Source organism: Poecilia mexicana, unplaced genomic scaffold, assembly GCF_051168715.1.
Source record: "Poecilia mexicana isolate PSO_F unplaced genomic scaffold, ASM5116871v1 scaffold_14, whole genome shotgun sequence".
NCBI classification, from domain to species: domain Eukaryota; kingdom Metazoa; phylum Chordata; class Actinopteri; order Cyprinodontiformes; family Poeciliidae; genus Poecilia; species Poecilia mexicana.
The window spans coordinates 6,243,743-6,259,483 of NW_028263383.1; the positions used below are offsets into that span (position 1 = coordinate 6,243,743).

The following is a 15,741-nucleotide window of genomic DNA, read 5'->3' on the forward strand; positions in this document are numbered from 1 at the left end:
TCCTGAATTGATTTCGACAATCTTCAAATTTTTCAGATGTGACCATCTTTCAAGGTCTTCTTGATGTGGAATGTTGCTGTAATGAACAGGCATGCTTCTCTGTGTGAATACGTCAGGTAATTCACAAAAGATGTCTTCATTTAGCCCAGCAATCTCCAAATCTGACACAATGTTGCTTCCAACCACCTTCTCTTGACCCATTGTCCGTAGAAGGATGCTTGTATGTCTCCCAGTGACATTTAATCTGTTCATCAATTCTTCAGTACAAAATGATGCAGAATTTCCAGGGTCAAAAAAGGCATACGTTACTATTGTCTTTTGACTCTTTGTAGACTTCACTCTGACTGGTAAAATAGAGAGAGTACAGCCATGCTCACCGGCCCCAGTTAGACCACTGGACTGAGCAGAGATGGAGGCACTTCCACTTGTCGTCTCCACTTCCTTCCTCTTATGGACTGGAGCATTTTCCTTTTCTTTGGAGAAGACATGAAGCATAGTGGGATGTCTTAAGCTACACACTTTACAGTTATGTCGCCTTTTACAGTCTTTGCTGATGTGCCCAGTGCATAAACAGCCAAAACACACCCCAATTTCTTTCAGAAATGTCATCTTCTCCCCATGTGTCCTCCTTTCCAATAGAGGGCATGTGTCCAAGGAATGTCCAGCTCCACAAAATAAACAACTCTTTATAACAGCTGTCTCTCTTCCTTTCTTTACTTCAGGATCAGCTTTCTTCTGCATATCTCCAACAACAGTAGCAAAACTACTTCCTTTTATCTTTAATCGCTGCTGTGATTTATAGATTCCAAAATCCTTCTTTGGTCTAGATGAAGAATCTTGGATATCACCAAAAAGTGGATCACTGGCGATCTTCACTTGTCTTTCTACAAACCGAACAATGTCACTGAAAGTGGCTCTTCTTTTGAACTTCTCCTGTAAATCACACACATCATTTCTCCACCTGTCTCGCAGTTTAAAAGGCAGTTTTTTGATAATTGTTTGCATATTGGCAGGAACATCCAACTCATGCATACAGCCATTGTTTTCCATCACATTACAGCATTCCCTGAGCAGAAAGCTGAATGCTTGTAAAGCCTTTACATCTTCTGCCTGCAAAGCAGGCCAGGATAAAACTTTATTCATGTATGCAGCAATTATTTTCAATGAACAACCAAAATGTTCTTGAAGCAAAGATTTAGCTTTAGCATATCCAGAATCATTAGGCATATGAACACAGCTTCTCACTAGGTCACGAGGCTGACCTCTAGTGAACTGCTCCAGAAAGTATAGACAGTCTTTGGCACTGTGAGCCTTTGTTTCAATGCTGTGTTCAAACGCTATGATGAATGTTTTAAACTGGAGTGGATCACCATCAAATATTGGTATGTCCCGTTTTGGCAGAAAAAATAAAGATTGTTGATTTACAAGCAAGCTTGTAATTTCATTCTGTCTTTCCAACACACTTAACAGCTGCTTATTTTCATCAGCTGACAATGAATGTTTATGATGGAATGATTGTGGCTGTGATTGATGAATCATTTGGTCTGTTGGAACTTCAACTTGTGTTATTTTTGTCTTCACCTGGTCAGTCAATGTATCTGGAATTTTAACCTTTGTGTCTTTAGGTCGTGCTCCCAAATGAGAATAAAACTGAAAAGTTGGAGCTTTATCATGGCATTCAGTTCCAGCTGCTGTAGGTACAAATGTCTCTGCATCAACATTCAATATTTGAGATCTTTTATTTTCACGCTCAAAATATGAATTCATGCCATCAGACCTAATCTGTGCAGCACTGCTTACTTGAGAACAGACTGAGCCCTGGAACACTTTAACTTTAGCCATTGAAGCTGCAATTTCAATCTCCAAATCCAGTTCTTCTTTCCTTTTTCTTAGTTGTTCCTCCTGCTCCTCCAAAGCATGTTTTTGTTTCAACAACTTGTGTCGTGCCTTTAATGCAGCCATGTCTGCTTCTGCTTTAACACGAGCAGAAGATGTAGAAGACAAAGAGGACTTAGTTCTTGATGAACGACTTCCTCTACACCTTCTGCTGTCAACATTAGAAACACTGTCACTTGGCTTAACATCATCCTGAACATCAGCATTTTCATCACACTCTGAATGCTGAGAAACAAAAGGTGCATTGAGCTCTTTATTGACACAGGATTCAGCATTGGACATTTGAGCCTGATTAAAATCAGCTTCTAAAACCATTTGAGCTTCATTATTGAGTTGCTCTGCATCTGCAAGCCATTTTTCAACTTCTTGTATAAATTCAGAATTATATTTACACAAGCTTGAAAACCAAGTGGTTTGTCTTTCTTGTTCTTCAGTAGGAAACAGAGGAATAACAGACTCAAACAGCTGATTTGCATTTTCAAGCAATGATTTTAAATCGTCACAATGCGACTGAACACTCTTAAGATTTCCTTCATTTTTCATAAGCTCTTTAATAATGTTTATCTCTCCTTTAATCTTATGAACCTTTACTTTGAGATCCTTTTGAAGCTTCTCAATTTTATTTTGTAATGCTTTAACAGTTAATTTTGATTGTCGTTTTTCTTCTTTACCGCTTACAACGGAGCTTGATTTAGATCCAGCTGACTCCATTTGCCGTTGTTGTCCTTAACAATTCCTCTTCAGACAAAGCGAGTCAGTGTGCGTGTGTATGTTTCCATACCTCAGTTCCAGCGGACTTGATTGAGTTGCAGTGAAGGAATCTCATTCAATTAACTGATGACGCTGCGATGCGCTCCATGCGCCATTGCCGCTTCCAAAACTGTTCCAAACAGCAGCAAAGACTCCAGACTTGCCTTTCCAGTGAGCCGCTCATTCGATTGTCTTTTCTGTTGACGATAATTGTGCGGCAAAGCTAATAATGTATGAGGACCGCACTGGGGTAACTCGGGGGATTTTCATACTGTCCGACGCGTGCTTCAAATAACTCCAGGCCGCTTCTTTGTTGATGCAATCATCTATTTATTCCACTTTGATTGTCTTACTTTACACTGACTGACCAGGACAAAACCGTTCAGTACTACCAACAAATAACGGCATTAAACACGGTCAACAGAAATTATGACCACCCCGGCGCACCCGCTTCCTCAAACATAATAAACCAGCACGCCAGTGTGGCTCCCATTCATACCTTCAGTGACAGCCACGCCCACCTAGACACACCCACCACCTAAGTGTCAAAGGCATGCGCTCCCGTCACCTCAATAATCATTAATTTCATTCATATGGCTCTTACAGCGTCCGATCCATAACTCTTCAACACGCCGTCAGCTCCCGGTCAGAAAGAGGCATTTAGTTCAGAGTCCATGTGATAATATTCAGAAAGGATTTTTTTAATTAATTGATTTCAGTTGCCTCTGAGACTAAATCTTTGTGTAAAGTCTATATTGTCTGCCCATGTGACTTGTTTTTATTATTTGCTTGCTCACCTTTAAACACTGATTTAAATAATGTAATTTTTAAACTGAGCAGTAATTTTTACATCCATGGAAACTCAAATGCAATATTTAAAACTTCAATACATAAAATCAGTTATTTAACAATATGAGGTGTTTAATTTATTTTTAACATTGTATTTTTATACATTTATGCTAGGGCTGCCCAAGTCTAGTTTTCCAGAGCTACCATTCTGCAGCTTTAGATGCATTCCTTCTCTAACACACCTGGACCATTGACTCATTATAAGTCTCTACAGAACTGAATGAGGGAAGTCAACCTTTTGTCTGGGGTGTTTTAGCAGGGATGCCCTCCTGATCTGTACCGTCAATGTGGCCCGTTGAGGGTGGCTAATATGCTGCAGTGGCCCTCGGTGAAATTGAGTTTGACACCCCTGCCTTAGAGTTAAAGTAAAGACTGTGTCTTTAAGGAGGGCTAAAAGGGAGAAAATTAAATAAATAAATTGTTAATTAAATGTTTAAATGATTTACATAATAGACAATTAATGTATTAAATATCATGAAATGCAAAGGTTTGCATTAACGGGGTGGTTAGGTGTTCCAACAATTCTGCCAACAAGTTTTATTTAAGATTTGACTTTATTTCCCACTGAAACAATGTTCTCAAATTAAAGGTTGGATTTTAAAATATGAATATGAGGTCAAACTACATATCCATATTTTATGTAGTTTATGTTGCAATCTTTAAGATGCACATCTTAAAGATTGCAATCTTTAAGATGCGCATCTTAAAGATTGCAATCTTTAAGATGTGCATCTTAAAGATTTTTGCACATCTGTGCAATCGCTGACAACAAATACAGGCATTGTATTTGTTGTCAGCTAAATATACAGTATGTGTTCTCTTTTATTTCTCTGTCATTAAGTGTCAAGTTTAGCTGCAGTAATGCAGCCTCACTTACAATGGAAAGTAAATAGTTTTCTGCAACTTTTGCCGAGGTGACAGTGCCATCTAAACAGTCAAACCACGGAGTGGGTTGCAAAAATGATAAGCAGTTAACAAGATATTCAAACTGCTGTGGCACAGAATGGTTTCTGTAAAACTGTGCACAACTATGCACTTTGTCATTTTTCTCACTATTTGAAATTTCTGGTTTGAAGCCAAACAATTGTAGAAATGGTATTAAATCTGATAAGAAACATCACATAAATCTGCCCACTTCCAGTTTTCACTCTAACCTCCTTGTTGGACTTTCTCTTCTCAGTGATGGCTGGGCAGACAGGTATGATGTCACTGATGGCTATCAAATGGAGGCTGCCGGTGGGATCACCATCAAGCTAAAGTCAGCACATGTGAACTGGTTTGATGATTATTACCTGAACTTGAAGCCTGATTCCAACCTGAGGAACCCCTGGTTTCCTGAATTCTGGCAGCACCGTTTCCAGTGTCGCCTGAGAGGGCATCCACAGGAGAGCCCAAAGTACAACCGCACTTGCAGCTGTTAGTATAAAAAAAAAAAAACATGCTCCCTGCACCCACATTGAACACTTTCAGTCTGTCAACGACGGCATAAAATTAAGTTGTTTTTTTGGTAATGTTCATTTTTGTTTGCCACAGGGAGAGAATCTCTACGACACCAGTATGCCCAAGATACAAAAATGGGTTTTGTCATAAATGCCATTTACTCAATGGCTTATGGTCTGCATGCCATGCAGCAAACTCTCTGTCCAGGATATAAAGTATGAGCCTCAAAATTGTGCTTATCCAGATTCCTTTACTTCTGATGGCGTTAACATTTACTGCATACTTGTTCTGTTTTTCAAAGGGTTTGTGTGAAAACATGCGACCCATAGATGGCCGCAAGCTGCTGGATTACCTAATGAGAACCAACTTTACTGGTGTATCTGGAGAGATCATCCACTTTGACCAGAATGGAGACTCCCCTGGCAGGTACGGACTCTGATGAAGACCAAAGAAAGGAGACGATATGCACAGTGTTAAACTATACACTGAAAATGTAGTTTAATGTGTGCTACAGGTATGAAATCATGAACTTCAAGCAGATCGGAGTGGGTCAGTACGCTTACATCCACGTGGGAAGTTGGGATCAGGGGGGTCTGAAGATGAATGATGAGGAAATATGGAGCAACAGCAGTGAAATCATCCAATCAGTCTGCTCTGAGCCCTGCCAAAAGGCTCAGATCAAGGTGGGATTTCAAATTTAATTCAGTTCAGTTAAGTTTGAAGTGACAATTCATTCAATTTACAATAGAGATGCTATGCAAGGTTTTTAGGATGCTTAAATTTAGATATCTGTCAATACCAATATTCATTCTAAATTCAGAGTGCTGAGAGAAGGGGTGTACAGCAGAAGTCGTCAACTCTTGGATTTTATTATTGAAAATGTAAATAAAATTGTCTCAAGAGAGGCATCTGGATCGTTGGGTGGATCTGAGGCCTCAGCCTGAATGGCATCAGTTTTGGGGTTGGTACAGATATTGCATCCAACGCTATCCAATACTATCCATCAAAGTCTTTGATTTAGAAAGTTTGTGTCCCAATGTTTTGTACCATTTTTATACAGTCCTTACTTATCTATATTTTATTCCATTTACATACTTAAAATGAATTAATTTCATGGTTTGCACATTACTAAGTTGCATTTTGTCACCAGGCTTTATAAAGTATACCTCTAAACACATTGCAACTTTCCTGTCCCCTATTCCGCCTCTGCTTCTTCACACATGGGACCCAAGTGTTACAAAGGCTCATATGTTTCAAGTCGTGTGTTAAGCAAAAGGAGTTTGAAGTAGCAGTTCCCGGTAGGATATTAACTACACCTCTGCATAATATCCACGATAGATAACAACCCTTGTTGTGAGGAAACCTGTGAAGTCCAACCCACACACCAGATTTAAATTAATCCCAGATGTTCACTGCTAATCATGACGATAATAAAATATCTTACAAGAGATGCAGCTCGTGGCATTGTTCAGGATTTAATCAACTCCAGTCTAGCTTTATTTAGCTTCATCCTATTTGTGCTGAGGGGAACCGTTTTCCTCCTCTGTGTCATCGCACAGTTTTCCAACATTAATCAGTTGCTAGTATCTAATGCACCCTAATTGAAATTAAATACTGAACATCAAAAAGATCCTAACCTGGTCCGAACTTCCTTCCCCAAACCAAATTCCTGTTTTTCTGTCAAATCCAAACAACCGGGCCTCATTTTCTTTCTTCAACAACTTTGTGTTGCTGATAACTGGACTGATGACTTACCTATATAAAAAACGAATCTCATTAAGTCTTTCACACATCTATTTTTCAGTTACTGCACCCATTCCTTTTTTGAGCCAAGGATTTATTATTGTCACTCTGACAGTGTGCATTTTAGCATGCTTGCCAGAGGAGAAAATATTAAGCTTTTTAGCTGCCATAAATGAACAGTGCCTTGAAAAATGACATGGAATATAACTCCACGACATTGTACATGCTTTTGTCTTTGTTTCCCATGACGAACACATTTTAATTTACTCGTCCTTCAGAGAAGTCAGAGTGTAAGATTAGCTACAGAAAAGTGCCGTTGGAGCTTTGAGACCTTTCCACCTTTCTCTCAGCTCTGTGTCTCTGTGTGAATGTGTTTCCAGGTGATCCGTAAAGGAGAAGTCAGCTGCTGTTGGACTTGTACTCCCTGCAAGGAGAACGAATTCGTCTTTGATGAGTACACTTGTCGAGCCTGTATCCTGGGCTCCTGGCCTACAGACGACCTTACTGGTAAACATTTTATCTCTCACACAAGATATTCAAACAAGACATAAGAGGAACTATCACGTCTGGTTTGCAGAGGGTTGATCATCGTTAAAAATCCCACTTCAGATGTTTTCTATCCTGTTCTCAAACACTCCCTTACAGACAGCTATATGCAAAGCACATGGTGAGTAGCACAAAATGACTTACCGCTGTACAAATCAGCCAAATGCTACATACCCAAAGACAGTTCAATGGCTTTGCTCTTTTCTTATCTAGAGTTTACACTGCTAGATCTATTTTTTACCATAGCTCTTTTTTTTATCACTTCACATTCAAACAAATAATGATACGTTTATTGTTGTATAGTTTGTATAATTTCACATATATCATTATATGTTCCAATCCTTCTCTTCAGGTTGTGCACCAATTCCGGTCCAGTATGTGCGATGGGGGGATCCAGAGCCAATTGCAGCTGTAGTCTTTGCCTGTCTGGGACTCCTGGCTACTCTTTTTGTTACTTCTGTCTTCATCAAGTAATTAAATGGATACATTTCTAACATGTAATGCATATTCTTATTCAAAACCGCATGGTCAAAATGAGGACAACTCGGTGAATAGTTGGTGTAACTTGGTGTAATTTCAGTTCAGTATAGATCTTGTTAGGTATCTATTTTATGGTGGTAATAATACAATTATTTAGATATATTTATGTTAGAATGGCCCAGTCAAAGTACAGATCTAAATCTAAATGAGAATCTGTTGCACGACTTAAAAGTTATGTTTTCAAATGCTTCCCATCTATGTTTGATTTAGCTAACTCTATTTTGCAAAGACGTATCTGAAAAAATATCAGTAACTAGATGTGTACAGCTGGCAGAGACAAACCCCAAAAGACTATCAGATGTAACTGTAGTGAAATCTGCTTTTCCACAAAGTCTTGATCCAAGAGGGCTGAAAAACTGCATGCCACACTTTATAGATTATTTGCACAAAAAAATAACTTTGAAAAGCATGTATCATTTCCCTTTCATTTCACAGTTATCATCACTTCTGTGCTGGTCTGTCACATAAAATACATTGAAGTTTGTTTTTCTTTCTTTTTTTTTTTTTTTTGAATATAGGTTTTGGGACACTCCTGTGGTGAAATCATCTAGTCGGGAGCTTTGCTACATCATTCTTGCCGGAATATGTCTGGGCTACCTGTGCACCTTTAGCCTAATTGCCAAGCCACACATTGTCTACTGCTACTTACAGCGGCTGGGGATCGGCCTGTCCCCTGCCATGAGCTACTCAGCCTTAGTTACCAAGGTACTCTCATTTACAAAATGAAGTTAGTCATTCATTCCTGTCATTTCCTATGAAACACTGAGATAGAGCTTTATTACTTGTTGTTAATTTGCATAATCTGATGTCACATTTTTACATAACACCATAAAATGCACAACAGTTTGACACTTTTTTTTATCAAGCTGATTTGAATTGAAGTACTGTATTTGAAAGATAAATATTCTGTTTATTTTTTTATATCCATATTTTACATAAGAGACTTACATCAAAAGGTTTTCCTATTTGCATTTAAAATAAAATTAACTGTAGAGCATGCATCCACAATGTGATACTTTGTTTGTTCATATGTATGTATGGTTTTTAGCAGCAAACACAACACAGCTGAGCTTCAGAGCCTGGCGCACCGCCAGTTATAAGTGAGACAAAAATTAAAAATCTTAGCGTGGGCTGAGGCTGATATTCCAGGTCAAGGAAAATGATTATTCACACAAATCACCGTGAGAAGTGTTATCTTCGTTCAGTCTAACTGAAACACCCAAATTCATTTTGATCTATTTTTAAATCAGACCAACCGCATAGCACGCATCCTGGCAGGGAGCAAGAAGAAGATCTGCACCAAGAAACCGCGTTTTATGTCCGCCTGCGCACAATTGGTCATCGCCTTCCTACTCATACTGCTGCAGCTGGGGATTATTGTGGCACTTCTTATCATAGAGCCACCAGAGGTACGCATGTATATCTGTGATTCCAAAATACTGGATGATATTATTGGAGCTTTATTCAAATAAACAGAGAAACATCTTTGCTTCGTTCTCGTAGGTGATCTATGATTACCCCAGTATCCGTGAGGTGCATTTGATCTGCAATTTGACCACTTTGGGAGTGGTGGCGCCACTGGGTTACAATGGCCTGCTTATACTCAGCTGCACCTTTTATGCCTTCAAGGTACTTTAGGAATACATCAGTTTGTTTCTCACTGATCTTCCAATGCAGCTTGGTGACTGTTTTCATTTCCTTATTTATGTTTTTATCCAAACGTACCTCGCATAAGAATTTTTGCTTTCCTTTTTTTTTTTTTTTTCGAACTTTTTAATGTTGTTACCTCAGTTAATGGTATAAGAACTTTACATCTCATAGATTGATACAAAGTACTCCAGAACTGTTCATTGTAAGGAAAAGTTTGTATGGGTTTCATAAAAATTTAACTATTGCACTGTACATTTGTGTTTATTTCATATAATGGGTATCACACTTTTGAGTTTCATTCAAAAGAGTCTAGAAGGCCATGTGTCCTTTTACTTCCAAATCATGCATTAAAAAAAAACTTAAAGTTTGTGCAACATGTGAAAAAATAGGTATTGTAACTTGCACTGCTCTAAATTTCTATTTGTCTTTTGCTCCTGCAGACTCGCAACGTGCCAGCTAATTTCAACGAGGCCAAGTACATTGCCTTTACCATGTACACCACCTGTATTATCTGGCTGGCCTTTGTGCCCATTTACTTCGGCTCTAATTACAAGATCATAACTATGTGCTTTAGCGTGAGCCTCAGTGCCACAGTGGCTCTCTGCTGCATGTTTGTCCCTAAAGTAAGAAACAAGCACAAAACCCATATTTTCTGCTTTGAGAGCTACGCTTCTATATTTACCTTTCTACGCTAATTGTTACATGTTGCTGTTTTTATACTGTCAGGTGTACATCATGCTCGCCAAGCCTGAGAAGAATGTGCGCAGCGCGTTCACCACTTCCACCGTTGTGCGGATGCACGTTGGCGATGCCAAGAAAGCTGCCAAGGCTGGCAAGTCATCCAGCAGCATGGCCAACCTGTTTCGACGTGGTGGATCAACACAGGATAACATAAGGTAGCTAAAGACCAGAATATGCTGTTGAAGATGGACTGTAGATACAACGTAGACGTGATCAACAAGTGTGGTGTTTTGGCTTTTAAAAGGTTTCTGCTTTTGGTGTCTGCCTTAGAAATGAATGGTTTTGCCATTTGAGGAAAAGCATCTGAGGCAGATATTACTCTCGACCTCTACACAAATTTAATAGTACACTTTTTGTCTATCAACTTTCAATAGTAGCAGATGTTACATTGATTTACTTCACATCTTCAAATTTTGGTTTAAATTTGATTAAAGAAAAAAATAGTTTGAGTCCCTCATTGCTGTAGGAAATATAGATTTTTGTCATATCCTCCCAAAGTTCTGGTTGGTCACAGAATTCTCTCTCTCGATGCTAAAATTTCAGAGAATGCCCTTGTGAAGAGAAAAGCCATCATATCTACTTGTCATGGACAATGAATCTGTGAACAGCCCTGTTCTCAGTCCTACCACTTCAGCAGAGACTTGATGTAATGTTCCAAGCTGCAAAATGTGTGAAAGTCAGGTGGGAAGAGACAAAGCAGAGCGGACAGACTGCCAACATCAAAAAGAAACAGACCTTAACATTTAAACACCTGTCAGTCTTATTTACAAAATCTAATTGATTTTTTTTTTCTTTTACCTAAAAGTTTAGTTGGCCTTGGATTTTTACACAGTGGCACATCGTATGAAGATTTATTTATGAACATGTACAAAGCTGTTCAATTTTTAATTTTCCACACTGAAGACCTCAAATTGCAACAGGCTGCATTTGAAGCTAAGAAAACCAGCTCCCTAAGCTGAGAACAGCCTACCTCATTTGGGTTACGTTCTCCCAGAGGAAAACTGGATCCTTAGAGGATTTCTCTTTCTAAGGAACATAGAAGAACATGCAAGGAGATTTAATATTACACACACAGCAGAAGACAGAAGAGAAATCCAATGGAGAATGTGATTAAGAAACAGATAGAGACAAGTTTATATAAAATGACTTGGAGGAAAGTTATATATTTATTTATAGTGTCTTGCAAAAGTCTTCACGTTGAACTTTCTCACATTTTGTCACGCTATAACGACAAACCTCAATGTATTTTATTGGTGATTTAGACCAGTTTAAACCTGCACACAACTCTGACGCTAAGAAGATACATGACTTTCAATTTATTTTACAAATAATAAACAGAAAAGTGCATTCAGCCCATTTTAATATGATACTCAGAAATGAAACATCTTTGGATTTCCACAAATTTAGCCTCCATGGGAGTGTTGCAAAAAGACAGCAATTCTTAAAAAGCCATAAGAAGACATGTTTGGAGTTTTCCAGTGGCAATACAACAGACACAGCAGGTTCTGGTCAGGTTCTTTAAGTTAAACATTAAATGTGACAAAAGAAAAAAAAAAATGAAAAGACCAAAAGTCTTTAGGAGGAATTTTTTTTTTTCTGTACTGTATATGTGAGTTATTGCCAAAATGCTTTAGCAGGATTAAAATGTAACTGTTTCTTTTGCAGTTCCAATGGAAAATCTTGGGGACAGACTGAACGGAGCTCCAGACCAAACTTGTGGAAGAGGATGTCGTTCCACGTTAAGAAAAAAGACCCGGTCGAGGTGAATCAGACTGCCATCATCAAGCCATTTTCTAAAGGAGACACAACTGGGGAAAACAGTGTAACAGAGCAGTACGAAGGGCCACAGCTGTCTCAATCTTTTACCTGCTCGCCCTCTCAGTCACCTCTGCCCACCATCAGTCCACATGCAGCTAAAGCAAGAGGTCACCAATCAGATGACAGAGGTGAGGAGGTGCAGGTTTTACCATCCTATGCACCCGATTTCTCTTCTGGGGTCAGGCGGAGAGGTGGGGACAACGGCCAGATTGCTGCGATTGTAGAAGGTGGGGACATCAGCATCATTAGCGTGGGTGAAATCGGCCAAACTCAGGGTACCACCATCATGGACCAGATCAGCTGCGTTGTCAATCGTTTCACCGCCAACATCAGCGAGCTGAACACCATGATGCTGCCAGGAGGACCCGTCCTCCCGCCTTCCACCACGGCTCCGCCCGTTGCCTCAGATAACTCTCCGTGTCCGTCCCAGTACTTCAACAGGCAGACGCCTTCTACCATCACCACATACGCCGAAGTGACTGCCGTCTCCAACTGCTGCGACAATCGACCGAAGATTTACGAGCAACTGGCTGGGACTTGCACGGGCGGCAGACGGGCAAAGAATCCGGAGGAGCTGATGGCTCTGACGCCTCCGTCCCCATTCAGGGATTTCTCCCTGAGCTCCGACGAGAGCTCGCCTCCCTCGCTGTCCCCGGCTTCTGAGGCCGAATGTGACCAGCTGCTGCTGAGACACTACCAGAGCTCCTCCTCTCTTTAGACCTCCTCTCTGCGTTTTTCTTTTGTCCGGAGTATTTTTAACTCCGTAAAGACAGCCATTTTTGCCAGGACCAAACTTTTCAATGCCTTTCTACATGTGGATATTGTGGATAATCAGTTGGTTTTTGTAAAGTTTTCAGATGGGACTGAATACGCTTCAAATGTCAGTTGGGGCTAGGATGTAGAAAAGAATACCGCTTATACTTATATAGGGAAAATGATTTCTTAAAGCAGTTCCAGTCAAACATTTATAATCACTAATAAGACACAAACGTCACATATTTGGGAATTTGAATCATTAATTTGAACTATTTCTTTGCAGTAGCTGGCATATTGTTTTAATAAGATAACATGCAATTTTGTAAAAGTAGAAATGGGTGGCCAACTTTCAATTTGTTATTTTTGTTTATTTTTTTATTTTTTTTCATTTACACTGGATCAAAATTATATGGAGGATATTTACATTAGATTTTGCTTACATCCCCCAATTAATAGCAATAATGCATCGAGTTGCTGCTGTGGACTGTGACACTAATGTTCCAGCATCTTGCAATTCACAATCTTCTTGAATCTTGATGGTTCTTCGTTGTTCCAAGAGTTTGGGTTAGATGGCTTTAACTTTGGCAAAATTTGTGTTCTCACAGGAAAATCATCATAAGCAGATGTCACAACTGGTTTTGTAACAGATACAAATAGGCATGTGTGCACTGTGAAGATGCATAAATAATTTTTACAGTGCAGACCACACTACACAACTCTACAAGAAGTTTTAATTTCTGCACCCAGTGGTTGTTTTTACAGAATAGTTACCGTTATATGGAATACTGTTATTCCATCCTGGGAAAAGAAGGATGGAAATACATGAATAAAAGCCAAAAATGTACATGACATTTATGCCAATGATGAATATATCTAAACTTTTGACAGGAACCACACAATCACAAAACCTTAAATATTAAATAACATAAAATGTATTAAATAAACAAACAGAAACAAACCCAGAACTGAACTTAGTGATAATTTTAATGTGCTAAAACCCAAGGGCATTTAAAGATTTTCTACGGCTTTGTCCTAAACATGTTTCCAACTCCAAAGAAAACACGGATGTTAAGCTGAAGACTATTTTATTTATAAGCTTTTAAATCACATCTTTCTTTATTCAAGTATTCTTTTTAAGTATTTCAGAAAATGTATTTAAAATTACACATGGATCTCCTCTAAATCAGTGCGCGTATTGAATTGTTGTATTTCAGTTGTATATTTTTAGCTATTTATGATCACTGAAAGGATGGTTTGTTTTTTTATCTTGTTGAGGAGTTTATGTATAATGATGTTTTGTTTTTATTACTGACAAACCTCAGAAAAAAAATAAGTTTAAGATCAGAAATGACATTTTTTTTACTGACTCACTAACTCATTGGCAACCCTTACAGACAAAAAAAACATACAAAAACTGCAAATATTGCATTTTGTTGTGCATTCTCCTCCTCCTTTCAGCAAATCCTCCTCTTCTGAGTGGAAAGAAGCTGTTTGCATCTCCAGGAAATACAAGCTACTGTCTCAGTGAACACAATCATCAGGAATGTAACCCACAAAGAGCTTAAAGACACCTTGGATGTTTTCTTCTGTCGTTCTATATCAACATGACTTAGCTGAATGTATGATGAGGTAGGATTTGTAAGAAGACCAAAACTATTTTCCATCTCAGGATGCATCTGAAATAAATTGCTTCTGACTGCAACTCTTTCCTGCTGGATTAGTGAAGTTGCTGGTGCAAAATGTTTCCACTTTGCATGATCACTCTCTTTAAATGCATTAACTTTAAATATCTTGGAATTAGAATTTTATGGTTATTAGATACAGTAGCAAATCCGTTATATAAGTAGTGAGCTTGATTGTTTTAAGGTTTAGTTTGAGCAAGAGACAAGCAAACAGTGTTGAAAATGTGTTGGATTTGTCTCGCCTTGCTGTGCCAGTCTCCTGCTGTGGATTGAGTTTTGTTTCTTTAAAATAGGTCACAAAATTTACATTTCTTTTGCCTGGTTCTTTCAGCTCACACAGTACTCTGTTTTGTTATGTTTTTTTTTGTTTCTGAATATTTGAAGTTCTAGATGAATGTTTGTATTCACAGACTCACAGCTTTTTAGCCTGTGAGACAAAACTGATATTTATGTTGCAGCTATCCTTTATGTGTTTATCTATTTCTTTATTTAAAGTTTGGCTTCAGTCCCTTATCTCTCTGTTAACATTTACACAGGCGATAATGTGTTTATATTCAGTATTTATTTTTTTTTTTTACTGAGTCATAATCTAAGTATACTCCTGGGAAGTTACCATATTTGCATGTACCTTTGTACATTTTGCAGACTAAAATGTGTGTTTGTGTTTGTAACTTATTGAAGATAGCCTGTATTTTTCTTTTATAAATTTCTGACAGACTTTTACTGCATTAAAGGAATCCACCTAAATTTAGCTGCACTGTTTTTGCTGTTACTTTCACCTTCTAGTACAACTTCATTTAAAAGTAAAATCAAAGGGAGATATATATATATATATATATATATATATATATATATATATATATATATATATATATATATATATATATATATATATATATATATATATATATATATATATATAAGCAACCAATTATTTCACATAGTAACTATTTATAATTAACAAACTGGAACATAAGCAATTTTTTAAACATATTTTTAGCCCTTGTTACTTAAGTGCACTGTCAGAAAAAGAACTTAATTGTGTCAATTCACTGTGCGACAACTATTAAGCATAATAGGAAATGGGGTTTCTAGGGCGCCCTTCATTAAATAACACATTATAGCTAAATATTTTTGCGGAGCTTGCCCATGGTTGTATGTATGTCCCCACCAGCCTTGTAATCTCTATTTTATTCAGTGCTCATTTTTACATTCTGCACTGATAATTCTTTGCAGCATTAGCGAATCCAAAAATGATTCAGTCACATTTTGTGACTGAATGTTTTTGATATAATTGTCATTTGAATGGGGGCGGTGTCATGTAAAATTG

At 38.2% G+C, this 15,741-nt stretch overlaps 1 protein-coding gene across 1 annotated transcript in view; it reads left to right on the forward strand.

Moving 5' to 3' along the window:
* The window catches only part of grm5a (glutamate receptor, metabotropic 5a), a 32,618-nt gene extending 17,460 nt beyond the window's left edge, over positions 1-15,158 (forward strand). Inside the window, exons 6-17 of the mRNA XM_014980683.2 lie at positions 4,676-4,911; positions 5,029-5,150; positions 5,237-5,361; positions 5,450-5,618; positions 7,059-7,185; positions 7,577-7,694; positions 8,283-8,469; positions 9,015-9,173; positions 9,268-9,393; positions 9,855-10,037; positions 10,141-10,310; positions 11,821-15,158. Coding sequence (XP_014836169.2) covers positions 4,676-4,911; positions 5,029-5,150; positions 5,237-5,361; positions 5,450-5,618; positions 7,059-7,185; positions 7,577-7,694; positions 8,283-8,469; positions 9,015-9,173; positions 9,268-9,393; positions 9,855-10,037; positions 10,141-10,310; positions 11,821-12,691 — 2,593 coding nt within the window. The 3' untranslated portion in view covers positions 12,692-15,158. The remainder of the gene's footprint in view (positions 1-4,675; positions 4,912-5,028; positions 5,151-5,236; positions 5,362-5,449; positions 5,619-7,058; positions 7,186-7,576; positions 7,695-8,282; positions 8,470-9,014; positions 9,174-9,267; positions 9,394-9,854; positions 10,038-10,140; positions 10,311-11,820) is intronic.
* Positions 15,159-15,741: the final 583 nt, after the last annotated feature.